Raw genomic sequence first — 26,245 nt, 5'->3', positions numbered from 1 at the left:
ATGAAATTGAAACTCGAATAGTTCATGGTATATTAAAAATATCATTAAGTATATATATATATATATATATATATATATATATATATATATATATATATATATATATATATATATATATATATAATATAAATTATGATAATTTCTTTTTTCTAAATGTGATGTCTTTTTTATTTTTCCTCCGACGACAATAGAGTAGTCTTTATTATATTTATTTCTCAATAATCTTTTTGAAAATATATGTATGTCATTCGAGCTAACTACACATGTCAAAAAATATTCGATTCATATTCGAAATTATAGATTTTGATCCAAATTCAAACATATTCAAAATATTATTTTTTAAATTAAATTCGAGTCCAAATTATTTTCGTACCATCCAAAAAGCCACTCACAAATTTTAAAATTTTACGAATCAACATAATATTGCAAAACTTGAAGCCTTTATCTTCGAAAACATCGAATTATTGGAGCTCAGTTATAAATTTTAGCCAAATTGGGACGTGGACGTGCAACCAAATTGGGCTAAGTTATATTTTGTCGGATTTTTCAAATATTTTATTTTCAAATTCCCAGTTAAAAGCGCCATGACCAAGGAGCGAGGGCTTTCATCATAAGACCGTGTTTGGGATGGGAGAAATAAAATATTTTAATAAATATTTTTTGTGCTTGGTAAACTTTTTATCTAATTTTTTATTATATTATATTAAAATCAAGAATTTTGAGGAATATTTTTATAATCAATTATTTACTATAAGATAAATTGAAATAATTACTTAATTTCAAAATTCGTAGTGGTTCGTCATGATTTTTGAATTGGGAAAGATATGGATATTTGTTTTCGTACTAAAGGGATCATTTCACCCTACATATGGGGTAGTGCCCCCATGTGTAGATCCACGGTCTAGATTTAACCACAAGTACATGGAGTCCACTTTTTTTTTTCAAAATTACAAATGTGGTTAAATCTAGACCGTGGAAATCTTGTGAGGACACTTCCCCCACATGTAGAGTCGAACGATCCTAAAGGACCAAATAAGCAGTTATACACTTTTGTTTTATTATATAATATGATAAAAATATAACAGAAATCATCTCACTTATTAAAGCTTTAAAAAAAATTAAGTTTGAGGTAGAATTCAATCATGTTTTTATTGGATCGTACGTAAAATATTACGATTATTTACTTCCACATAAAAAAAATTATCAATTTATATACTAAATCATTTGTCTTCGTTTTTGAATAATATATTAAATCGTTTTGCTTCTTTTGTATTATGTTTTGGATTCATAGATTTTATTTAAACTGATAAAAATAATTTTTATATAATAAGCTCACTTAATTAATATTTAAATCACCACGATAAATTTAAAATTCACTTTAATGTCATGAATTCAAACAAGTCACGTCCAAGAGCAAAGTTATTTCTTTAATTAATTTAAACATCCAGTCAGGAAACTAAATTAGGATCTATTGGAGATATTTTTCGGTAATCCGGAGTAGGTGTATTTTGAATAAATTTTTGAGCTGAACGTAATAGTCTGCAAACCGCGTCAATCAGATATATCACACTAGGTAAATTTGTGTGTGAGACTACCTCAAAAAGGTTTCCTTAGAGAATAGAAAGTGTGATAAATTGGTTATGAACATATACTCTACCAACTTAGACACATTTTGTGTGCTTGTGATTTTTTTTTTGTTTTCTTGCTTCTTTGACCAAACACGCCCTACACAGTAAGCGGGACTTCCCCATTGTTAATTTCTGAATTCTGACCAAAAAACAAAATAATGGAAGCAATACTCGGGAACACCACACACACATTGTCTCAGACTTTCTACGTCTACCAAGATTAGGTTTTCGACTTCATTTCACAATTTTCTTGAGAATCGTGTTAGAGTTACAGCAGTAACAAGTTAGCTGTGATTCATTTATATCTGTGTGAAGAAGGGTTCAAACTTTTGCTGTCCTTTGACTACTTTATTCTTCTTCTTGGTGAGTCTAACGGCTGTTTTTTCCTTGTAATTTGATTTTTTTCCATGTGGGTTCGCTTCTGCTGGCTGTTTGTATGATTTTTTTTTATTGGGTTCCATCTTTTTCTGCATATATGTGCTTAAAAGATCGGCTGAGTTTTGGATATGGGAGTTTGTTGAAGATTTTTCAATGTGTGCTGGTTTTTAAGAATTTAAAGCTCGAGTATTGGAGGTATAGCAAGTTTTGAACGAATAATGGATGTATATGATTCTGCATTGTTCTGTCTCGAGAGTGTGTTACAAGGGTGTGGATTGTGGAGTGGTAAACAAATTATTTTCGCATACTTATATTTTAGTAGTTCAGAAGAAAAATGGGACATAAATATCTCAATGTGGATTTCGATTTTCTTGAAAATATGCTGACTACTTGAAATCTTTGTGCTCGAGTGGCTTCTTGTCTATGGTCTAGCATTTTAAAAGTTAATGATTCTGCCTCTCTCCCTTTCTATCATATGCTATGAGTACGGTTTATTGAAATTATGTTTTATGTTTGTTGTTTGTATAGCATTTTTTATTTACCTAAATTATTCGAATATGGTTGAGAATTTTAACTTCTTTTTTTTTTTTAAAAAAAGAACTGAAAATATTGGCAAAGATTTTGCAGATGGTGATCAAAATCTTGAAAACTGATTTTTTATATCATGGTTTAACACGATAGTAAAAACAAGTGAATCCATACTAAAAATTTGTTAAACTAACCTTTCACTTTAATTATCATGTTGAACTGTGCATCTTTTGTGTTCTCGAATATTAAAGCTCTAACTGTTTCTGCTGATTGTGGGTTATACGAAGTTCTGCACTTAATGTTCTCTCAATTATTCTTGTTCCTAAACAGCGCGAGCGTTCGAATCCTGGAGTAAAACGGAATGCAAAATTTATGATATTTGTTAGATCATTCGAAAGCTATTTTCATTATTTGTTTACTTTTTTTTTTCTTTCAAATTTTCATATATTCTTTTTTTGTGGTTTTGGTTCGTGGGAGTGGAGGTTGTTTATGTGGTTTTCCTTTCAAGGGATAACTTTGCTTCTACGTGCTTTTCCCATTTAATTTTGTTTTTCAATTGAAAATGGATGAAAAATTGGTATTTTTCCTTGGAACTTTTATTTTTTCCTATGTTATTGCATCCCAAAAATTTTAATTCCTCAGTCAAATTTCTGTCAAGTGTTGCAGAGTTGCAGACATTTATGCAGGCCTCTAATTCTCGGTAAGTTTATCTTATTTTATGATATCCCGCTTTTGTTGGTTTTCTGTTGCTATTGCTTATTTAATATGTCAGTTGAAATAGCTGCCTCTTTGTATCACTACCCTGTGACGGAAAGGTATATTTCACTTGAATTAACAAATTCTATGACTAATGTGTATGTTTTATGGCCTTGAGAAGTTATAATGATTCAAAAGTGGGTTGTTAATCCTTTTATTGTTAGATAGGGTGGAATAATGTGTTATCCTGTACAGTACGTTTCAAATTTGTTTCTAGTAAAAAAATTGCTCGTTTCTTGCCTGCAGTCCCGGTTCTCTTGATGCACCTCAAAAGGCATCTCTGGTCATGTCACGTACGGTCCAGAAATTCAAAATTCCGGGATCGGAATCTGATCCTGCTTTGTCGCCAGATCCAGTTAGCAAAACATCTAGAAACAGAAGTCCCAAGGTTGTTGGGCGCCAATCACCGAGAAGTCCAGCCACTGAGGTATATAGTTGTGAATATTTTACATAACTATAATTATGATATAGCCAAGAATTCACTTCACTAATACTTGGAGGTATGGATTTCAAATCCTTCTGAATTCGATGCTACTTTTCTAAACCACTCTTTAAAAGTCTGTTTTTTGTGCAATACCACAGAAGAAAAAACCGAGCAGGGTGTCTGAATTGGAGTCTCAGATAGCTCAGCTGGAAGAGGAACTAAAAAAGGCGAAGGATCGGCTGAGCTCCCCCATGTCATTGAGGCAAAGTGCTCAGCAGGAATCCGAAGAAGCCAAGGAACAGCTAGCAGCCATGTCTGTTAAACTCGAGGAGACTCAAAAGCAACTTAAGGAACTTTCTGACTCCGAAGAAGCTCGTCTCCAAGAATTACGAAAGATCTCTCAGGATCGAGATAGAGCATGGGAATCTGAACTCGAAGCAATAAAAAAGCAACATTCTATGGACTCTTCTGCTTTGGCTTCTGCTACGAATGAGATTCATAATCTCAAGATTCAACTGGACAGGGTTTCCGGGTCAGAAGTTTCGCATGCTAGGCATGCTGAGTCAGCTTGTGTTGAGATACAGAGATTGAGGTGCGAACTCAACGGAAGGCTTGAGTTGGTTGAGAAGTTGAAGACCCAATTAAATAATACCCGGGAAGCTGAAGCTCGGGCCGTGGAAGATGTTAGTAGAGCTCAAACGCAATTGAAAGATTTGAAGATTACTGAAGAAACATTACACTCTAAACATGCTATTGCCATGGAATCCTACAAAAATTTGATCTTGGAATTGGAAGATTCAAAAAATAGAGTAGTTTCATCGGAGAAAGTAGTCAGGAGTCTCCAGTCTAACTTAGGTCATCACAACAAGATCTCAGCGTATCCTTTTGATGATGTTAAAACAGAAGTCCCGAAAAACGAACTCATGGAATTGAAACATGAAGTTGATCGTTTAAGATCATCGCTGAAGACTGCTGAAAGAAGACATCAAGATGAATACAATCATAGCGCCCTTGAGATAAATAATGCCAATGAACTTCTTGAGAATGTGAAATCTGAATCGTTCAAGAAACAACTTGAAATAGAAGCAAAGATTAAAGAGTACCGAGTCGAAGCTGACATATTGAGGGCAAAACTGACTGAAAAAGATAATGCTTTGAAAAGCATTTCACAGAACAAGGGGTTGAGTTTAAAGATCGACGAAAGTGCACCATCTGAGAGAGAATCAGAACTTGAAACAGAGTTAGAGAAGTCAGAATCACTCCTCAAAGATCTGCAGGCATGCTTACTTGAGAAAGAGACTCAGTTGCAAACCATCAGAGAAGAAAACAAAATTCTGAAATCCGAAATCTCGAAGAACGAAACAGAGAGAAACAAAGCAACTAATGAGGCCATTGCTTTAACCGAGGCATCAAGAGCAGCCGAACAAGAAGCCTTGATAAAGATTGGATATTTGACAGAGGAATCCGAAAAAAGTCGAAGAAAAACCATGCGTGCTACCGAGCAGCTTGATGCAACTCAAGCTGTTAACGTAGAGATTGAAACTGAACTAAGGAGATTGAAAGTGCAATCAGATCAATGGAGAAAGGCTGCTGAGGCAGCCGCTGCAATGCTCTCTACCGAAAATAATGGTAAATATGTGAAAAGAACGGGTTCTTTGGACTATCACACAATTTCTGGTAAGTTGGGTTCGCCGTATTATGAAGATATTGATGATGACTTCGGTAGAAAGAAAAATGGAAATATGTTGAAGAAGATTGGTGGTGTATTGTTAAAGAAAGTGCAGAAGTAGATCAAAGAAAGTTTCAGGGTCCTCATTGCCATTTTAGTAGTTTTTTGCTTTAAAAAAATCAGTGATTCTCCATCTCAAAATGACCATTTTGTGGTGGCACCCGAATTTTATGGCTAAAATTTGATGTAAGAGAGACATTGTATTTGGTTTATTTAAGAGCAGTAACGCCCTTAGAGTTTTAATCAACTGTGTTATTATTATTATTTTTTAGTATCTACGCTTACTTAAATTTTATTTGGACCATGGGCTAAAGATTAACTGGACCATCATTACTAACAGAGGACCAAGAGCTAAAGACCAACTGGCAAAACTTAGACGACCTAACATGATAATACTACATATGGGGATTTGGGCCTCAAAATCCAGAGTATTTGGGTCAAGTAAATTGGCCTTACGCTCACCTAAATATTATTTTGGGCTTTAACATGCTGGGCTAACCTTATTGGATACCAACGTACGTAGGTCCATGAGCTCAAAGACAAACTTCTACATCCTAAAACTATTAAAATTATATATTTGATTAGGGTTTTGAAGTTTGGATTTCAGCTGCTGTTCCACTCTTATCCTCTGATTCCGTAGCAGCCTTCTCTTCGGTCGTTCGATTCTGCAATCATGGGGTACGTAAAGATCTCCGGAATGCGTTTCTTTTTTTTTTTGTTTTTTTTGTGTTTCTCGAATCAATAAACTGTTGGTCAAAGGGGATAAATTGAGTGTTGTTTTGTTCGCGTGGTAGTATCGAGAATTTGATGTTTATTTTTTGGGCTCTGAAGTGGTTAAGCATTTGTTCTTACGAAAAGAAAGAGAAAAGAACTGGATGTCGCGACCCACCCTCCATGCTTATTTGCATTGGCTAATTTTTTCTATGGAAGAATATTGCTGTTTCGTGTAATTTAATGGTAAAAGAGTCATTTTAAAGATCATGTAGGTGAATTTGACGACAAATGAGGTTTTGTTTACTTTTGTCAAATGTAGGGATAGTATCTAATGACACTAAATTGATCCTTTCTTCTGTGAGATATAGCACCTAAGGTGCATGGAAGATTTATTTGGAGAAAGGGAATTCAGTATAATTTAGAATAGGCGTTTTTCTTGTCAATTCTATTGTTAGTTCAAAGTTTGAGATTTCTGCGTGAGAAAGATTTGACATGATGGATTTTCCATGTACCGCAGCTGATAAGAAATTGTTTTACAACATTTATTGATATTATTATTCTTCTCGAGTTATTTCATTATATTGTCTACTATCTATCATATAGAAAGACGCGTGGTATGGGAGCTGGTCGCAAGCTCAAGTCCCACCGCAGAAGGCAGAGGTGGGCTGACAAGGCCTACAAGAAATCTCACCTGGGGAATGAATGGAAGAAACCGTTTGCTGGCTCATCTCATGCTAAGGGGATTGTTCTGGAGAAAATGTTAATTTTTCATTCCCACAGGCCTTCTAGTTTTTCTTAATCATGTCATTCATGTCTTATGGTTTAACATGTCTTACTATTCATTGACATTTGCAGTGGCATTGAAGCTAAGCAGCCGAACTCTGCTATTCGTAAATGTGCCAGGGTTCAACTTATTAAGAATGGCAAAAAGATTGCAGCTTTTGTTCCTAATGATGGTTGTTTAAACTACATAGAAGAAAATGTGAGTTCCTTTTATCAGTTCCTCGGCTTTGATTTACTTAATTGCCCTCAGAATTAGAGTTTAAACTTGATATGCTGCTATTTGTACAGGATGAAGTGTTGATTGCTGGGTTTGGACGTAAGGGGCATGCCGTCGGAGATATTCCTGGTGTCAGATTCAAGGTGGTGAAGGTGTCTGGTGTATCACTCCTTGCACTCTTTAAGGAGAAAAAAGAGAAGCCTAGATCTTAAGTCATTATCTTTTTTTTTCCCTTGACTGAGTGATTCTCAAGTTTTTGATGAACTATCAAAATGCATCCGTCAACTTTGTGAACAATTTATTTCTTTTAATTGTATCCGAGTTGTACCATTGTGGATTTCACTCTGTCATCACTACCTGCAACTTGGCGCATTTTGTTCGGCTCTATAGATGTGGTTCAATATTGAGCCTGGATTTCGGGAATGGTCAACATCGAGTGTTTTGCAGGACATGTAGCTGATAGCTCTTTGGTGAAACATGAAGCTTGCTATGCAAATTTAGCAGATATGAGCCTTGATAAACTTGCTAAGAATATGCAACAGTGTTTACATTCACACGTATAGACTGTGTATGCATTGTAAGTGAGAAATTTCTAAGAACTAAAGAAATATAGTTGTGGATTATTTTATTTTTTCTTGACAAATATTGTAGCAATACCGATTTCAACAAATTATCGGTTTAATGAAATTATTATATTATGTAAGTGAATATAATTTAATATTCAAAAAAAGTAAAGTTTGTTAATAAAATATGATTTAAGAAATTTCAAAAATCAAAAGGAGAGGCCGATGTCTGAAATCCCGGGCCTTACTTCTTCAAGTTTTCTGATATAAAATAGTCAACAAATAAATTCCAGAGAAAATTTTGATCAGGTGTTTTCGGGATTGTGTATTAGGTCCTTTAACGCGTGGGAGGGTTCTTAATTGGATCAAGCGCCTAGAAATTGCTGAAGAAGCTGCAAAAGGATGGCTAAACGAGATTAAATTTACTCTCTTCAATTGTGGTTATACAAACAAAATACAATAATTCGCGAACAAAAATCAATTCACAACATATTGACCCCATGCACGTAGATACAAGACGAATGTGAAATCACGCACAAATCAATTTATATGTACTGTTTTCCTGGAGTTCTCAAAAGACCCAAAATAAAAAAGAAATTCCATTTTTTTATTTAAAAACCAAAAAAAAAAAAGGAAAATCCAAAATTTCACGTAGGTGGAACCTACTTTGTAGTGGGCCTGTGGGGTACCATTTATAAGATGGAAATGGACAGGAAGGTGGGATGGGATTATAGCACGTGGCTGTTGGCATTCAACTACCATTCTTTTGGGGTTAAAATCAGTGAATCTGCCTCAAATGCGGATTCCCGGGTTGGTTGGCCTCACAGGCATTACCCATCCTGCCCCTGCCATGAATATGTGCACAATTCGTGAAACATTTGGCTTTTTTCTCTGGTAGAGAGATAGGTAACACCGGAGAGTTAGTGGAACAATTTCTTGGGTAATTCCTTTTTAGCTCTTCACTCTGATTTCCTGTATGACTTTTTTGGTGGGTTTGTCTTTTTGTCCATGAAATTGCTGGTAATGGACTACACAGTTGGGTTGTGGGGATGGAACAGCTTATCAATTTACTGGGATTTTTTAAATGCTTGTTTTACGTGTATTGTTTAGTTTGAATTTGAATGCTGTGCATGCAGGTGGAGCAAAATGACTTGATGTTCAAGTGGAGAGAACAGTGGATTTAGGTAATTCCTGGTTAGTCCATATTCAATCTCCAACTCCTTACCACTTGTGGAGAAAATTGTTGATTCTATGAGCACATGATTCTTCCAATTATATGTTCTTTAACTTGTTTAAATGGGGAAATAGAAGCTGCCATTGGTAAGGGATGGTACTAGGATTTTAATTTACTACCTTTTTGTTGTTACCATTGTAAAAGGAATGTTGAATTCTTTTTTCAATGGAACGTTGTTTTATTCTCAAAAAAATATAATCTTTCGGTCAGAGAAGTGACTGTGTTCAGAGTCGGCCTAAATATGATTAAAGAACTGATAGCGTCGGTTCCAATAAAAGGTGAAAGTGGGAACGATTTGTTTGTTGATAATTCCCTTCGGTCCTGATTCTAACCAAGTTTAATTGGTCAAATATTGATGGTTGAGAACAAAATAGCAGGCTGGCAGCAAGAGCCAAGAATTTTGAAACGGCTGATGATCGGCTTGTGTCACAAAGTTAGCTGTTTTGTTCACTTTTAGGACGTGAGGTTGATCTCATGTACAATGTGAATTTATGCAGAAGAATATTTGCTGTAACGACAATTATGACAAAAGTTAATGAAGAGGATGAAACTGCAATTAAGAAACCAATAGCCAGGAGGCCAGGCCTCTCCCATCATAAATCTTTATCGGAGTTGCTTTCAGATGCAGTTAAGGATTCTTCACCTGCCGATGTTTCTGAAACTGCAGTTATAGCCATAAGACCGAAGACTTTCCGGTTCAAGCCAACAGGGAAGGTATTTACTTCTTTCAAGGCCCTTTAATTTTTTTGTTGTGCAATTTTTTCATTCATATTCTCCATGTTTTGGCATCCGATGATTCCAGGTGGAGATGTTGGCCCCAAAATCAAATGATGCATCAAATTTGGTTTACAAACCAATTGCTAAATTTGTAACGAGTGCAACTCTTTCCGTCTTGGCAAGTTTGGTTAGTATAACATTTTTATATTTTCAATCTTCTTCTGAGATTAATTGTTGTACAGTTGATTCAGTATAAGAGCAAAATTTCCTAAATTTTTGGTTATCATTTTTTATTCTTCAACAGCTGAGTTGTGACATTTTTAGACCTACGCACATGCAAGTATCAATTCAGTTCAATAATTATTTACAATGATCAAGTTTACTATTTCTTCTACCTATATCTCCCAATTTAATATTTACATGCATAAAGTTCCAAAAATGTCGCTCCAACATGGTTATGGAACTAAAAATGACCCGTGACCTAAATGTTTGCATTTGTTGCAAAGGTATGTGTTTTATGAACTTGTACTTGACCAGGGGAGTAATGTCATTAATTCCAGACGAGAAAATACCGAGGTTGGTTCATCTATTAAAATATCAGAGTTGATGAGAAATGACTTGCTAGTAAATTCCAAAGAAGACAAAAGTTTCTTGCTACCTTCTAACAACGAGGAGCGAGCTTCTTCTGATGGACATAGCTGGAGGAAATATGGACAGAAACAGGTTAAGGGAAGTGAGTATCCACGAAGTTATTACAAGTGTACATACCCGAATTGTTTGGCGAAGAAGATGGTAGAAAGAACACTTGATGAGCAGATTGCGGAGGTGGTCTACAAGGGCGAGCACAGCCACTCAAAACCTCTGGGACCTGCATGTGATACTGCTCAAATTGAGGTAAACAGTTCCGTGTCAAATAATCAGAAGGCTGATAGAATTGAAGGGCTTACGAGTGAGTCTAAAGATCAAATTACCATCGAGTCATTCACCCAATCAGATTTTCTTGGTGCTTCTCCGAGAATCAATGAAACAGTTATGGATGTATTGTTCGATGGTAGTGCCTCAACTTCCAATGATGCTGATAAAGGGGAATGGGAGGAAGGAAGTGAAGCTTTGGAAGCGGAAGATGATGGCTTTAAAAGCAAAAGAAGGTGACACAGTTATTTTACTCTGGCACTAGGATATGTACAGAGATGCAAACAAATCGAATTCAGCTTAATAGTATTTTTTTTTATTGGCTTGAGCTCATATGCTTTAGCTTGCTTCAAGCTGGAAGAATAAACTATCTTGAGCTTGAGTTTGGTACTAAAAATTCGAATTCGAGCTCGATTCTTTTAATTTGAACCTGACTTCTGAGTTTTATTAGGTAAAAACTTGAATTCAGGTTCGAACTTGTGAGCTCATGTAATTTGAAATATATTTCTAAAATATGAATATAAGCTCACGAGCCTTTAGAGCTATTGAATTAATATTTTGGTCTAAAAAATATGTAATCAAATATGATAGAACTTAGCCAAGTTTGATATTTTCGAACATGAATTGAATAACGTTTGAAACTAGCTCGAAAAGCTCGGAACGCCAATACCATTGCTTTCCTACTCATATGTGAACTTTTGATATTTGAATTCACACAATAACAACAGCATTCTGAGGTTATGGTTTTATACTGCAGGAAATGCCAGATCCAATCACTAAAAGCATGTAGTGCGGAGAAAGGCACACCCGAGCCTGGGAATGGTGTCCAGAACAACGCGGATTCTGATATCATCGGGGATGGATTTCGATGGAGAAAGTATGGCCAGAAAGTTGTCAAGGGAAATTCATACCCAAGGTTAGTATTAAATTTGCGAACTCCCTGGGCATCTTCCCCTGGTATAGAAATTAAATGCGCGTCTAGATATTTAATAAAATATTGGGACATTTTAGTAGATCAAGTTGCTTGATTTTTGTCAGATCATTTGGTATACAATAAGCATGAGCTATCATGCATTAAAAATGTCAAAAAGTTGCTAAAATAATTATTGCGACAATTTTTATAAAAATTGTTACTAATTTATAGAGGAAAAACACTTCCTCCTTCAATTATTTTTTTAGCTGATTCTTTTACTTAATGAATTTAGGATGCTATTATTATTCTTTAAAATTACTGGAATCTTGCAATGCAGTGCACACTAATTTACATAACCAGTTAAGTTTGTCTTCTGATACAATTTTTGGGGAGTGGGAATCGTCATCGAAATAGTCAGCTATTTTCAAGGGTGGACAGTGTCGATTAAGACATGGCATCAGTTCCGTTTCTTGGCTCTTAGGTTGTGGTGTGTTTGATTGCCCTTGCAGGAGTTACTACAAGTGCACCAGCCCCAAGTGCAATGTGCGGAAGTATGTCGAGAGAACTTCAGAAGATCCCTCCACTTTCATAACGACGTATGAGGGTCGACACAACCATGAAATGCCGATCAAAATTGCAAATTCAGAGGCATCGAATACAAGGACAAGGAACAAATCTTGAATCAACGCCTACAAATATCTCGAGACATCAGCCGGATGCTAATCTAGGATGCATACATATATGCCTACACATGAGGATTACCTCAGTGTTTATCAAATTCTGGAAAATGGCTAGTTGATATGATACGTTTCTTTTTTTTTTTTTTTTAGTTTTCGTGTTTTGAAAATTTAGATAGACTCCTGATATTCGAAGTCAACCCAAGTCACCTTGATTTGCTATTCAACCCTATTATATATAATGTACAATTTTGTGGGTTTTAGCGCCTTTAGTCTTTTGCGTGAATTCGATTGAGCTGCCAAAATTTCAATAAGCCGTTGTCTTGTGAGATGGTCTGAGACGCGTCAAACTTAACGATATTCACTATAAAAAGTAATATTCTTAGCATAAAAAATAAAAAATATTATATACGCACTCTTACATGTTAGCATCGGACGTTTTGATTATGAATACGACCAATAAATCTCGAGTGATTGAACTGGCATACATGTTTGTTGGGCTAATGCAGGATTAAAGACAATTTAAAATGTAGTTAACGAATAGGATCGATTAAGAAACTATAATATATGTGGGCCTTGGGCATCACACGACCTAGTCTAGGGATGCATCTCGGCCCACCTTATTCTAATTTGTGGCCCTTAGATGTCATATGAATCATCGTGACCGCAGGAATCACTAGCTTTGAGGGTATAAAAATATTTTCCGACTTCGAAACCGTACTGTCTTGGTGTTTTCTGGATAATAAGGGTTCGTCAACAAAATCTGGGCTCTCTTTTGTCAGGTTTTCTTGTGCTCAATATTTAGGTTTATTTGTATTAATTGTATCTGTTTATGCAAATTTTGCTCTATCTTTTATTCATTTAGGTTCTGGCTATTGTTTTCGGCGAGAAATCGGTTTTAGACTGGGGATTTTGGGAATATTTATTACTTTCTGTCCCCGCGTTAATATTTGGGATCGAGGATGATCTTAATTGGTTAAATTATTTTTTTTCTGCTCATGGAAGTTATTGGATTTATTCCGATGCGTATTGTTCTATTGTAAAGTAATTTTTTTTCTGTTGTTTTTTTAAAATGCAGCGTGTTCTTTGAAGTTGGGCTAAGTATCATCTCTGGAATAATTGAGCTTTTTTTTCTTTCTTTTTCCAATCATCTGATTTGTGTTTCACTTTCCTATGATTTCTCTGATTTTTCCTTGGAATGGGTTGTTAATATCATACTTTCCCAATCTTTTCTTGTATTCTAATTGAGACTTTTTGGAATTTACGAGGGATTTAAGTTGTTTAGAGGTATCAATAAAAAATATAAATTTTCAGAAACAGTTGTGATAAGTTCAGTTCCTTTATCCTGGTTGTATCTGGATGCCCTTTGGCTCAAACTTAAGTGTTTTGCCTACTTAAGGTTATCTTTATGCTTCAAGCAGGTTTAGCTGGGTCATTGTTGGTGTCAAGTGTTTTTGTTAATATGAGATTTTATATTTTACCTTGATGATGTTTTTTTTCCTTTTTTGCAAATCTTGAGTTTTAGCTTTTTTGCTGCAGCTAAAAAATGCCTCGTCACGATGATCGATATGGTGGTAATACACGCCTTTATGTTGGTCATTTGTCATCCAGAACCCGTTCTCGAGATTTGGAACATGTTTTCAGCAGATATGGAAGGTAATAAATTGCCATGTCCTCGTTTTTGTTCAAAGATATTTGTTCTACTGATATTTTCAAATGTGAAATCTCCGGCTTATTTTGTGGAGGGTCATGCTTTTTACAATTGTTTGTCAGGTTTCATTTAATTCATATGATTTTCTATATTTGTAGATGATGTGTTTTGGTTATTGATGTTTTTATAGGTACTCTAAATTTTAATACATGCTTACTTTCTCTGGTCACCACCTCCATTGTGTAAATTAATGTAGCTGATTCAGCTTGTTTATTAAGTGTATTACATTCTTATTTCTAAATAATGTCTCTTTTTTTATGAGAAATATTTTCCTAAATCTGAATTTCTCTTACGTGTGTTTTTCACAATGGGCCGAGGTACTGAGGTCGTCTTAATATTGTTATCCATTATCACCTACTTTAAAATTCTCTGCTTGATACTGCAGACCAATTTGTTCTTTATAGGCAACTATTTCTCTTGGTTTACCTGGGTAGTGTAATGAAATAGTTTTCCACCCTTAAAAGATTTATGAGCTTTCTAGCAAACCCATGCTCATGTCTGTCATGAGAGATCTGGCACTGTAGAATGTGGTTCTGCTTCTTACCTCCAAGTAAGAACATTTTTGCTTTCCAAGCATAGTTCTTACCTTGGCACCTATGTGATCATGTTATTTGTGAAGGAACAGTGTGGCAGAGGTGCTTCTGCGTTTAACTTGAATGGTTCTATTGAAGGTTTCTGAGCCTTTGCGTGATCTGGTGGTCCATGGTGGGAGGGTGGAATATTCCTGACCTGGTGGTCAATGGTGAGAGGGTGGACTTGGTGGATTGTCTTGGCGATTCTTTATGTTGTCTTTGCATGTTTTTATGGATTTTGCAACAATCAAACTGGTGTTTAGTTCGTCTTGAGGACCAAGTTTCATGCACTCCAGTACGCAAGTTATGATGGCCCTAAATCTTAATGTTTCTGACAACCGTTTCCGCAGAGTACGCGATGTGGATATGAAGCGAGACTACGCCTTTGTTGTATGTATCATCACTCTCTATCTTTCTTGTTCTTGGTTGTAATTATTAACAGATTCCTTTCTATCTTTCCATTTACGAGTTCATTATATATTTGACAATTACGTGTGGGTTTCTGTGTTCCCATCACAATTATCAGGAATTCAGCGATCCTAGGGATGCTGATGATGCTAGATATAACTTGGATGGAAGAGATGTTGATGGACGGCATATCATTGTTGAATTTGCCAAGGGAGTAAGTGAATCTGAGGCTCATTCTTTCAATTTTTTCCCACTTTAAGCAAAAAACGTGGCTGGATGTGGCCCTGTCATGCCTTTTGTCACTTGAAGATGCAGTTTTGACATAATTAAATGTAGCCACTTCTATATTTTTTAAGAGACATCTAAAATAAGCTCCTTGGGAACAATTTTGTCTTAGTTTTTTGTATGCTTAGCCTCTGGTGTTAAATGATGTGGCTGCAGGTACCACGTGGACCTGGAGGAGTTCGAGAATATGTTGGCAAAGGTCCTGCTCCAGGTTCTGGACGGTGCTTCAATTGTGGCATTGATGGCCATTGGGCTCGTGATTGCAAGGCTGGAGACTGGAAAAACAAGTGTTATCGCTGTGGGGAAAGAGGTCATATTGAGAAGAACTGCCAGGATAGCCCTAAGAAGCAGAGGTAAGTGTATTTAATTTGCCATAGTGATTTACTCTCCTTTTCTGCCTGATGTTTTCCAGACAAGTAGTTGTGTGTAATTTATGTAAGCATCTCTTAATTTTTTATCCGAGTCTATTTCAGTAAGCGCGGTCGCAGTTATTCACGCTCTCCTGTGAGGTCACGTTCTCCTCATCGTGGCAGGAGTAGGAGTCGAAGTTTCAGCAGAAGCCGCAGTTACAGGTTGATTGTTATTTTAAAATTAAATTTTCCGGTTAAAAGTTTCAGCTCCTGCAAAGAGATGCTACTAAGTTCCTGCACTAAATTCCAACTGATTGCACCCATCTTTAATTCTTCATTCTGTCCAGCCGGTCAAGGTCCCCTGCTAGAAGAGGCCGTGATGCTGAGTACGATGAGAGGAGGTCAAGAAGTCCTGCAGACAGAATTCCCGAACGAAAACGGGGCTCTACTCCCTCCAAGAACAGGAAGCGCAGCCCAACGCCTATTACGGATGATAGTCCAAGTGAGAGAAGGAGCCCTTCTCCGAGGAGAAGCAGAATGGAAACTGAGCCAGATGACAGGTATAATGAAAGTCCTAAGGAGGGTAGCCAAAGCCCTGGGGACCCTGCCATAAGGGGGGATAGCCAAAGCCCTGGGGACCCTGCCATGAGGGGGGACGATGAAAGCCCTTATGCTACCAGTGGTCGGGGCAGAAGCCCCAATCCAAGACACAACAGCAGATCTGTCGATGACAATGAAAATATCCGCTCTCCCCGGGGCAGCGAATCTCCATGAAATTGTGGAGAAGGTAAGCGATGGTAGGATACGGTCATGTAAGGTTTACTGAGGTCGATGTTTTATTTTCTGTTATTTTCCAGCGTACTGTAGTTGAAATGTTTAAGTACTCAAAACTTGATTTCTATGATTTGAGAACTGAGTAGAGACCTGCGACAATTGTTTTGGTTTTGAACTTGAACGTTATTATTATAACTAGTATAACGACGCACGCGTTGCGTGCTTGTACGATATGTTTTTATAATTTATTTGATTTATATTTAAATTAGGATCAAAATATATTTATAAAAAATAATGAGTGGCTACATTATAATTTTGATATATGAACTAAAAAATAAATTAAAAAAGAATAAAAAAGACCCAAGCAAAAATTGAACCTACAACCTCATGATTAAGAAACATAGGTTTTATCCACTAAACTACATGTGACTTGTTTTTATTTTTTAACACTTTATTAATATATATAATTAGTAATGTAGAGAGTGGGGTGAAGGGTATTTTAGGTATTTTAAAAAACAGACCAAGGAAGTTACTCTAACCTACTCAGCCTTAATAAATAGTAAGAGATATTGTGTTGTCTTGTCCAATTGTTTTTTTAATTATAATATTTTTGGAAGGATTGTAGTTGAATCTTTCTTGCCCGCTAATGATAGAGAAAAAAAATGATTTGTTTCGATTGTTCTATTTTACCATGCTATTACATTCTAATAGCAATATTATCTTTATAAACATTTTTTAATGGTTTAAGTAGATAGAAAAATGATACAATTGAGAAGGTTATTTTTTAAAAAATGAAGTTTAACTGGTTATTTCCATATATTTACGCTTGTTCCTTGGCAGCCCAGATGCGGTTATTTTCTGTTACGTGCAGCATGTCAAAATTCGAGAGCGTAATTTTTTAAACATAGAAGTTTTTCAATTGAAACTGACACGTGAGAACATGGAGGACTTTTGCAAAAGATTTTTTTTTTGAAAAGAATTGACCATAAACCCATCCCGATGAAATCTCTATATCAAGCATCATAATGGGTAAGATAGGAAATAAAAATAATAACTTTAAGATTTTAAAAAATAAACAAAAAGATTTACGACATCTTCTTATGAATTGAATTTCTGACTCGACCCGATCTATAAAAATGATAAATTTTTATGTAATAAAATATTATTTTTTTACTGTAGATATGAATAAAATCGAACGAAACATAATCCTACTTAAATTAGAAATCTAAATCGCCTAGGTGGATAGCTAGTACCAATTATGTTTAGAACGAGATGCACAAATACTGCACAAAGAAAATTAAATAATCTCTATAGTTACTTAAAATTAAAATTTAATCAACACTAATGGTAGACAAATACCAATGCTTAAACTATACTGCACAAACAGTGCAGTTACTTAAAACTATCATTTTAAGAATCTATGTAATTACGTAAAAATAAAATGTAATCATTAGTGTTGGTAAAAATTTATATAGTAATATCGATATTTAATATATATAATGAAGAACTGAATTTTGATAAACAATAAGATTTATATGATGGAATAATCAAATATTAATAAAACCCTGATCAAAATATTTTTTTAAAAATTATCTACCGTGGGGGTCGACTGTCTTCGAAGAGATGGCGGTCTCGTACTTTTTCTAGGTTGTTGCTGCCAGTGTACCATTCTTAATGGAGCAACTGCGGATTTGGTGCCACCTGGGGTGGATATATACAATGGTCGAGTAGGGTTTCCGTACCTAGCAGGGGCGGATCTAGGATTTCGACATAGGGGCCGCTTAGTTTATTTTGCGATCGTCGCGGATTTCTCGGTAAGCCAAAAAAAAGAAAGAAAGAGGGATCAGGTTTCGAAATCGGGTGGATCAAACGTTATAATTGGCTTTAGCCACTGAGATATATGGACGTATCATTCATTTTGGGGGAGCCATGTATATATAAATCTGTTTATATATTTAGTTTAAATTTTTTTTTTAAATTTTTTGGGGGGCCGTGGCCCCGTTCGCCCTACACTAAATCCGCCCCTGCCTCCGAGCTTCTTCTTCATGGAAATTTGCTAGTTTTTGGGACATGCGGAAGATTGCGTTGCACGCCTCCTCGAGCTCGGGGCTCATGTGGAAGTTCGCCAGTTCCAGTGAAGCTGTTGCGGCTGTAAATGTTAGCTCCAGATGTGTTGCGAAGGTTTCTGCCGAGGAGTCTGCGAGTGCGAAAACTGTGTGCAACTTATGTGCATCAAATAAGCATATGGATGAACAAGTGATTCTTCGAAGGTGACAAAACGATAATATTATATAATTAAATAGTACTGCATCCATTCCATATGATATACTAAAAACAATATACTCTGTATCGAAATTGTTAATTATACTTAAATATTAAATCAACATTATTGTATAGCTAAAAATTTGGAAAAATCTCTACTTACCAAATTTTCCTTTTATTTATCAACGTAAATCGATTTTGATGCATTTATAAATATTAATTAATATTTTGGAATGGTTTACAAGAAGGCATCTTTAGTTAATTAATCTTGTTTGCAACTATTAGGAATGAGGTTTGCCCACAAGACGTATGAGTTGGTGAAGTGGCTCTCAATATTTGACCAATGATTATGATTTTGATTCCTCTTATCAATATTTTTTTGGACGAACCTGTTGCACAGAACTTTCCCAGACGTTTAACGGGCTATAAAGTGATTTGTAAGCTACTATGTTTGTCTGAGTTTACCCAATACACACAAAAAGCATTTGTTTCAAATCATTAACAAAAATGTATGTAGGATCGAGGTTTGGACTTTGGAACGTGTTTGTATGTGAATATATAGTTGTATGCTGTAAAGTACTCTTTAAAATTTATATGATTAATAATTGCATAATAATACAACCTTAATCAAAAGAATTTAAAAAAATTATCTACAAAAGAACATAGCCTACAAAATCAATTAAAAGTCTTCTACTCCTCTATCTTTGTGCAAATAAACCCACACTTTCAAATCTTTATCATATCCCACACAAGGATCACTCTCGCAGCGCAACCGATCCAGAGCCCCGCGAACTATCTTCACGAGAGTCTCCTCCACAATATCGTCCACTAAATACTGCGAGTGCCGAACCAAATCACAGACGTCGGCCCTAGTTCCCGCCCCACCAGCCAATCTTGCAACCGCATCCCGCACCAGATTCAGCATCGAAAATTGCGGGGGTCGACTGTCTTTGAACAGACGGTGGTCTCGTACTTTAGCTGGGTTGTTGCTGCCATGGACCTTTCTTAATGGAGCAACTGCGGATTTGGTGCCATCCGAAGCAGTATATACGAAGGGTCGAGTAGGGTTCCCGTACCTCCGAGCTTCTTCTTCATGGAAATTTTCTTGTTTCTGGGACATGGAGACGATTGTGCTGCATGCCTCCTCGAGCTCGGGGCTCACGTGGGAGTTCGCCAGTTCGAGTAAAGCTGTTGCGGCTGTAAATGCTGGCTGTTGGTATTTTCCGGATGTTCCTGCGGAGCTCATTTTCGTTCTTGCCCGCTTCTGATTTCCACACATCAAAGATCAAATAAAAGGAAAGGTGTGCGCATGGTGTGTAACTTATGTGCATGTGCATCTAAATGTTTATATATATATATATATATATATATACACACACACACACACATTATTGTACATAAATAGATGGCAAAATCAGAACTTTTTAATGTGGAGTCGAGTTATAAATTGAGTTACAAAATGTATTTGAAATGATAAAATTATCTTCGAATTTTTTTTAGAATACTCTTTCGAAAAGTATTTATGAAAGTTTTGTCGTTTCAAATGCACTTTGTAACCAATGTATAACTCTCATTGTACATTGATCATGATCTTTTTAATATATGGATTAAGGCAATAAGATTAGATTACGAAAGTAAGATTTTCCCAATTTAACATTACATAAATTCACTAACCATAAATAAGTACCCCTTGACCCAATTCAAATATTTCATTTCAAATTATATTAGACGATTAATGTTTCAATGTTAATTTTCTTTAAATACAAAATTAGAGTCAAATGGATGTCTCCTTACATATGAGAAATCTTGATAAATACATGTACTGTTAAAACTTAATGAATAATTTATTGAAATCATACAGAAATGCAGATCTAGCATGAATCAAGTAAGCCTTTAATCTTTACTATATATTTCCAAACTTTTAAATAAACAAATAAAACCGAATCTTATAATTTCCCATTTATTAAATAATTAAGTATATGCTGATAACGTTAATACAGATCTGGATATATATACAACTCGAGTTTTATTCAACGAAAATCAATCGTCTTATATTTCGCAATAAATTAAATAAAGTGACCATCAACATTTAATATTTTCTATTTAATGGTAACTCAGTAATATTAATGAATAATCAACGACAAGACGAAAAATTATATTCGGATGTATTAAAAAAACATATATGTTCCTGAATAGTTGACCAGGAATCGTCTTATTAATTTGAACAAAAATATTTTTCATTAATTCGGTGGAATATACTTGGAGAATATTTATATTTATAACCAAGGAGGGTACAAAAAACATTAAATCGATATCGGGATTATTTAATTTTACCTTGAAATTTGATGGCTGAAACTTCTAATATCTTGACTCAAGTGAACTTTAACGAGGGATCGCTGAAAGAAAAAAGATGAGGTACGGTGGTGAAAGAAATGGATCGAAGGGCAAAGGAAATTACAATGGAGACGAGTGAATGGAGAATAAATTGGAGAAAGAATTATTATCTAGAATTACATGCGTTGAATTGGATATTTAAGTTACCTAAAAGTTGGTAGTAATTATTACATTCGGAGTCAACAATTGCACTTTATAAAAGTTATATATAATGAAAGTTAAAACGTTTTAGATTTTATTTTTAAACGATACAATATATATATATATATATATATATATATATATATATATATATATATATATATATATATATATATATATATATATATATATATATATATAAATAATGTTATAGTTTATGAAGTTGATAAAATGAAATTTTTATATAAATAAATAATTAAATTAATGATACTTCCATTCTAGATAATATACAACTCTATGGTGAGTGATGTTGAGATTATTGTACTTAATTAAACTTTTTTTTGAAACCTAGTTAATTAAATCTTAAATGAACAATTTCGTGTTTCTAAAATTTTAGACAAATCTATATTTATGGATTTTTCATTTTGAATGCTAATTCAGAATACAATGATATATTCCCTCCATATCAAATATATGAGTTGTGTTTTCATTTTCGGTTGTCTCAAATATATAGTTCAGTTTCTTAATGTAGTAACATCTCTTCTAATTTTATTTTTTTTGTACTAATACACATATTAACTAAGTATTTGAAATATGTGCAACAATTTCTTGAATGAAATAAACAGGGATAAAAAAAATTGTTTGTAAAATTTGTTGTTCTGATGACATTTTAATTTGTGGCAAAAAAAAGTCTATATATTTGGAACAGATGGAGTAAATAGTTTGGTGAAATTGAAACCAAGATTTCAACAATCCAGTTATGTTGACCATTGACCGATGAATTATATCCATCTCTCAACCAAAGGAAGCACAGGGGCCTACTTGAGTCAATATATTGAATAATAGGAAGCTTGGTTGGTTAAGTGGCAGTTGAGAAATTGTTAATCATTTCTTCTCATTCAATACAAGTGGGAACTTATGTATTTAAGGAGATCGAGCTTTCATTTTTCTTTAAGCTGGCACTTTGAATTACTTTCTATTATCTTTGACAGAAGCGTTCCCCTGTAAACTGATTCTTGAGAGTCTTAATAAGATACGATTCCTCCTGGTTCAAAGTGGACGTAGGCTATTGGCCGAACCACTATATATCTTGTGTCCTTAAGATTTCATATAGGGTTGTTCATAATTCTTCTTTGAATGTATATTTGAGTTCTTGGATTAATCTTGATCGGGAATTCTGTGATTGTTTCACAACAAATTGGTATCAGAGCTCGGTTGAAGATTTCACGAAGATGTCCCGAATGGGGGTGACCAAGGCAGATATTGAAAGGTTTGATGGAAAGTCGGATTTCTCAATCTGGAGAAAGAGGATGAGAGCAATCTTGGTACAAATGAAAGTTGCTAAAGCTCTTGAGGGAGAAGAGAAGTTACCATCAAACTTAAGCACCGAAGAAAGGGCGGATATGCTGGAACAAGCGTATAGCACAATTATTTTGCATCTTGGTGATCGTGTTCTTCGTGAGGTGGATAAAGAATCCACGGCTGCAGGGGTATGGCTCAAGCTTGAACAATTATATATGACGAATACTCTTTTCAATAGAATCCATCTCAAAGAAAAATTGTTCGGATTCAAAATGACGGAGGGCATGTCAATTGAGGACAACCTGGATGAATTCAACAAGACAGTTATCTCCTTGGAAAATCTTGATATCAGAATAGATGATGAAGACAAGGAGATATTGGTTCTGAATTCATTGCCCAAGGCTTACTCAATCTTCGTGGATACAATGAAATATGCCCGCGAAAATATATCTCTGGATGAAGTCCAGACTGCCCTCAAGGCCAAAGAAATGAATGGGAAGGCAATAAAAGAGGAAGGAGATGGAGAAGCATTGATGACAAGAGGAAGACTCGAAAGAAGAAATCATAAAAACGATAATAGAAGGGGAAGAAGCAGATCAAAATCATGGGCACGGTTGAAATGTTTTACCTGCCACAAGGAAGGACATTTCCAAAGAGACTGTCCCGAAAGAAAAAGGAAGTGGAAGACAAAAGAGACGGATTCTGCAGATGAAGCCATGGTCTCTGATGGTTATGAGAATTCAGATGTGTTGGCCATTACAAGTGATCGAGTGGAAAGTGAATGGATCTTGGACTCGGGATGCACTTTTCATATGACCCCAAACAGAGAATGGTTTGAAACTTTCAAAGAATATGATGGGGGGAAAGTGATCATGGGAAACAATGCAGAATGCAAGGTGACTGGAATTGGCTCCATAAAGCTTAGCATGAAGGATGGATCTTGCAAAACACTATCAGAGGTTAGATATGTTCCAGGCCTTAAGAGAAACTTGATATCACTTGGGAGCCTTGACGCTAAAGGCTACTCATACAAGGCTGAAGGTGGAGTCCTAAAGATAACATCAGGTGCAATAGTCATAATGAAGGGCATAAAAACAAACGGCTTGTACATCCTTCAAGGTAATACTATGCCCCTCATGAACAACCTGCTCTCTGAGACAAGAAATGACATGACTAAACTGTGGCATATGAGACTAGGACACATTAGCCAAAGAGGCATCGATGAGCTCAATAGACAAGGTGCCTTTGGTAGAGATTATGTTCACAAAATGGATTTTTGTGAACACTGTGTGCTTGGAAAACAAACTCGTGTAAGGTTCAACACTGGAAACCACAACACCAAAGGCACAGTTGACTATATTCATTCTGATATTTGGGGCCCTACCTCAGTAAAAACTTTGGGTGGGGCGAGTTATTTCATCACGTTTGTGGACGATTACTCTAGAAAGGTATGGGTGTATATGCTCAAGCACAAAAGTGATGCATTGAAGACTTTTAAGCAGTGGAAATGTCTAATTGAAAACCAAACTGGGAAGAGGATTAAAAGGCTCAGAACTGATAATGGCCTGGAATACTTGAGTGAAGAATTCACTCAACTCTGTAAAAACTCTGGAATAGCAAGACATATGACAGTAAGGCACACTCCACAGCAAAACGGAGTTGCTGAGAGGATGAATCGAACCATCCTAGACAAGGTTAGATGTATGTTAAATTTTGCAGACCTTGGGAAACGTTTCTGGGGGGAAGCCGTTGCAACCGCAGTACACATCATAAACAGATCACCATCCACAGCATTAAATTTCAAACCACCAGAGATGGTCTGGACAGGAAAAGAAGTTGACTACACAAACTTGAGAATTTTCGGTTGTCCAGCCTATGTCCATGTTAATGAAGGAAAGTTAGAGCCTAGATCAAAGAAATGCGTGTTCTTAGGTTATCCAGATGGTGTAAAGGGCTATAGGTGTTGGCTCCAAGATGAAAATAAATCAAAGGTGATCATAAGCAGAGATGTGGTATTCAATGAACAAGAAATGCTAAAAACAGACCCTGTGACGATGATATATGATAAGGAGCAACATAATGATTGTCCAGTGAAGATGAGGCATCTGATTATGAGATGGAACAACAACAGGAAGTTAAACTTGAACATGAACATACCTCTGGAACTTCACAATGTGAGAACCAACCAAGCTTGAGTCAATACCGGCTGGCAAGAGACAGAAAGAGGAGGGAGATTAGACCACCTGTCAAATATGGATATGCTGACATATCTGCCCAAGCACTGTCTGCCGCTGTTGCATCCATGAGTAATGAACCTAGCACTTACAGAGAAGCTGTGAACGGTGATGATAGTGAACTGTGGCAGTTAGCAATGGATGAGGAAATTAAATCCCTACGTAAAAACAATACATGGATCCTTGTGGAAAAACCTGATAACCAAAAGCTAGTCGGATGCAAGTGGATCTATAAGGTTAAAGAAGAAATCCCCGGAGTTGAAAAAGCAAGATACAAAGCCAGATTAGTGGCCAAAGGGTACACTCAACGAGAGGGAGTCGACTTCAATGAAATATTTTCACCCGTAGTAAAGCACACATCCCTCCGAGTCCTACTTTCTATGGTGACATTCCATGACCTTGAGCTGGAGCAAATGGACGTAAAAACAGCATTTTTACATTGTGAACTAGAAGAGACAATATATATGTCACAGCCGGAGGGATATGTGAAAGAAGGAGATGAAAATAAGGCATGTCTTCTTAAAAGATCCTTATATGGGCTCAAACAATCATCTAGACAATGGTACTTGAGGTTCGACACTTTTATGATCAATAACGGGTATCTAAGAAGCTCTTATGATAGCTGTTTCTATCATAAAAGACAAAAGGATAAGACCAGAATATACCTCGCGTTGTATGTAGATGATATGCTCATTGCAAGCGACAGTGTGATGGAAATGAACTCTTTAAAGGATCTTCTAAGTTCTGAGTTCGAAATGAAAGAGTTGGGCCAAGCCTCAAAAATTTTGGGAATGGAAATACAAAGAGACAGGGGAAGAGGGCTGCTTCACATCACACAACAAGGATACATTTCTAAAGTTCTCAACAGATTCAATATGCTGAATTGCAAATCAGTGATTACTCCTGTTGGTGCACACTTCAAATTATCAACTGAACAAAGTCCCAAATCTGAGGATGAAGTGTATGATATGAAGAAAATCCCATATTCCAGTGCAACTGGTAGCATAATGTATGCAATGGTCAGCACTCGGCCTGACATTGCATATGCTTCAAGTCTAATCAGTAGATATATGTCCAATCCGGGCCGTGAACATTGGCGTGCTGTGAAGTGGATCTTGAGATATCTAAAAGGGTCTTATGAAGTTGGGTTGAATTACAGCAACAAATGGAATGAAAATGATGAGAGGGTGTTTGGGTTTGTGGATTCTGATTATGCTGGAGATAAAGATAAAAGAAGATCACAAACCGGGTATGTTTTTACATTATACGGGAACACGGTCAGTTGGAAATCAACACTTCAACCAATTGTAGCTCTATCTACCACTGAATCTGAGTATATAGCAGCAACTGAAGCGTTCAAAGAAGCTTTGTGGATCAGAGGCTTGGTTGAAGAGTTGGAAGGAAATGCAACTGAGGCTGTGGTGTGGTGTGATAGTCAAGGGGCAGTACAACTGGCCAAGAATCTGGTACATCATGAGAGAACCAAACACATTGAGGTAAGATTCCATTTCATACGAGATGTGGTGTCTCAAGGAAAGGTGAAAATTCACAAAGTTTCAACTGAAGACAACCCTGCAGATATGCTAACAAAGGTAGTGGCAGGGACAAAATTTCAACATTGTCGAGCACTACTCAGAGT

At 35.9% G+C, this 26,245-nt stretch overlaps 5 protein-coding genes across 10 annotated transcripts; 4 read left to right on the top strand and 1 right to left on the bottom strand.

The window, feature by feature from the left end:
* The first annotated feature begins 1,734 nt into the window (after window positions 1-1,734).
* LOC140842543 (interactor of constitutive active ROPs 2, chloroplastic-like) lies at window positions 1,735-5,699 on the top strand. 4 transcript variants are annotated; one of them, XM_073210524.1, is made up of 4 exons: window positions 1,735-1,991; window positions 3,201-3,234; window positions 3,537-3,717; window positions 3,873-5,699. In XM_073210524.1, exons 2-4 carry the CDS (start codon window positions 3,215-3,217, stop codon window positions 5,502-5,504), a joined length of 1,833 nt encoding a protein of 610 aa, XP_073066625.1. In that variant the 5' UTR covers window positions 1,735-1,991; window positions 3,201-3,214; the 3' UTR covers window positions 5,505-5,699. The 4 variants fall into 4 exon arrangements, with proteins under 4 accessions (XP_073066625.1, XP_073066626.1, XP_073066624.1 ...); XM_073210525.1 differs by having other exon boundaries at window positions 3,193-3,234; XM_073210523.1 differs by having other exon boundaries at window positions 1,736-1,991; window positions 2,117-3,234.
* A 280-nt stretch (window positions 5,700-5,979) lies between these two features.
* Window positions 5,980-7,499, top strand: LOC140842545 (small ribosomal subunit protein uS12). Its single transcript, XM_073210526.1, has 4 exons — window positions 5,980-6,121; window positions 6,761-6,916; window positions 7,013-7,139; window positions 7,229-7,499. Exons 1-4 carry the CDS (start codon window positions 6,117-6,119, stop codon window positions 7,367-7,369), a joined length of 429 nt encoding a protein of 142 aa, XP_073066627.1. The 5' UTR covers window positions 5,980-6,116; the 3' UTR covers window positions 7,370-7,499.
* Window positions 7,500-8,477: 978 nt separating this feature from the next.
* On the top strand, window positions 8,478-12,432 carry LOC140842542 (WRKY transcription factor 44-like). 2 transcript variants are annotated; one of them, XM_073210521.1, is made up of 7 exons: window positions 8,478-8,660; window positions 8,857-8,904; window positions 9,452-9,668; window positions 9,757-9,858; window positions 10,209-10,819; window positions 11,341-11,499; window positions 12,006-12,432. In XM_073210521.1, exons 3-7 carry the CDS (start codon window positions 9,477-9,479, stop codon window positions 12,175-12,177), a joined length of 1,236 nt encoding a protein of 411 aa, XP_073066622.1. In that variant the 5' UTR covers window positions 8,478-8,660; window positions 8,857-8,904; window positions 9,452-9,476; the 3' UTR covers window positions 12,178-12,432. The 2 variants fall into 2 exon arrangements, with proteins under 2 accessions (XP_073066622.1, XP_073066621.1); XM_073210520.1 differs by having other exon boundaries at window positions 8,479-8,660; window positions 8,857-8,914.
* Window positions 12,433-12,848: 416 nt separating this feature from the next.
* Window positions 12,849-16,444, top strand: LOC140842541 (uncharacterized). Of its 2 annotated transcripts, XM_073210518.1 has the most exons (7): window positions 12,849-12,955; window positions 13,713-13,829; window positions 14,807-14,846; window positions 14,983-15,078; window positions 15,306-15,502; window positions 15,623-15,721; window positions 15,847-16,444. In XM_073210518.1, exons 2-7 carry the CDS (start codon window positions 13,720-13,722, stop codon window positions 16,271-16,273), a joined length of 969 nt encoding a protein of 322 aa, XP_073066619.1. In that variant the 5' UTR covers window positions 12,849-12,955; window positions 13,713-13,719; the 3' UTR covers window positions 16,274-16,444. The 2 variants fall into 2 exon arrangements, with proteins under 2 accessions (XP_073066619.1, XP_073066620.1); XM_073210519.1 differs by lacking the exon at window positions 12,849-12,955 and having other exon boundaries at window positions 13,707-13,829; window positions 14,556-14,846.
* A 2,770-nt stretch (window positions 16,445-19,214) lies between these two features.
* On the bottom strand, window positions 19,215-19,781 carry LOC140803689 (uncharacterized). Its single transcript, XM_073159584.1, has one exon. It carries the CDS (start codon window positions 19,779-19,781, stop codon window positions 19,215-19,217), a length of 567 nt encoding a protein of 188 aa, XP_073015685.1.
* Between the last annotated feature and the right edge of the window lie 6,464 nt (window positions 19,782-26,245).

The sequence above is a fragment of the Primulina eburnea genome, chromosome 10, assembly GCF_022965805.1.
Source record: "Primulina eburnea isolate SZY01 chromosome 10, ASM2296580v1, whole genome shotgun sequence".
Lineage (NCBI taxonomy): Eukaryota > Viridiplantae > Streptophyta > Magnoliopsida > Lamiales > Gesneriaceae > Primulina > Primulina eburnea.
Note: the sequence above shows the minus strand (reverse complement) of the source record. Positions and strands in the feature narration are given on the sequence as shown.

What these genes read in the sequence shown, in the direction of transcription:
- LOC140842543 (XM_073210523.1), top strand. Translation starts at nt 3,101, where the DNA reads ATGAAAAATTGGTATTTTTCCTTGGAACTTTTATTTTTTCCTATGTTA. An exon ending in ATGCAGGCCTCTAATTCTCG is followed by an intron (nt 3,235 to 3,536) that starts GTAAGTTTATCT and finishes TCTTGCCTGCAG; the next exon opens with TCCCGGTTCTCTTGATGCAC. An exon ending in CGAGAAGTCCAGCCACTGAG is followed by an intron (nt 3,718 to 3,872) that starts GTATATAGTTGT and finishes GCAATACCACAG; the next exon opens with AAGAAAAAACCGAGCAGGGT.
- LOC140842545 (XM_073210526.1), top strand. An exon ending in GGGATTGTTCTGGAGAAAAT is followed by an intron (nt 6,917 to 7,012) that starts GTTAATTTTTCA and finishes TGACATTTGCAG; the next exon opens with TGGCATTGAAGCTAAGCAGC. An exon ending in TAAACTACATAGAAGAAAAT is followed by an intron (nt 7,140 to 7,228) that starts GTGAGTTCCTTT and finishes CTATTTGTACAG; the next exon opens with GATGAAGTGTTGATTGCTGG.
- LOC140842542 (XM_073210521.1), top strand. Translation starts at nt 9,477, where the DNA reads ATGACAAAAGTTAATGAAGAGGATGAAACTGCAATTAAGAAACCAATA. An exon ending in GGTTCAAGCCAACAGGGAAG is followed by an intron (nt 9,669 to 9,756) that starts GTATTTACTTCT and finishes CGATGATTCCAG; the next exon opens with GTGGAGATGTTGGCCCCAAA. An exon ending in GGCTTTAAAAGCAAAAGAAG is followed by an intron (nt 10,820 to 11,340) that starts GTGACACAGTTA and finishes TTTATACTGCAG; the next exon opens with GAAATGCCAGATCCAATCAC.
- LOC140842541 (XM_073210518.1), top strand. Translation starts at nt 13,720, where the DNA reads ATGCCTCGTCACGATGATCGATATGGTGGTAATACACGCCTTTATGTT. An exon ending in GTTTTCAGCAGATATGGAAG is followed by an intron (nt 13,830 to 14,806) that starts GTAATAAATTGC and finishes CCGTTTCCGCAG; the next exon opens with AGTACGCGATGTGGATATGA. An exon ending in TTGTTGAATTTGCCAAGGGA is followed by an intron (nt 15,079 to 15,305) that starts GTAAGTGAATCT and finishes ATGTGGCTGCAG; the next exon opens with GTACCACGTGGACCTGGAGG.
- LOC140803689 (XM_073159584.1), bottom strand. Translation starts at nt 19,781, where the DNA reads ATGAGCTCCGCAGGAACATCCGGAAAATACCAACAGCCAGCATTTACA.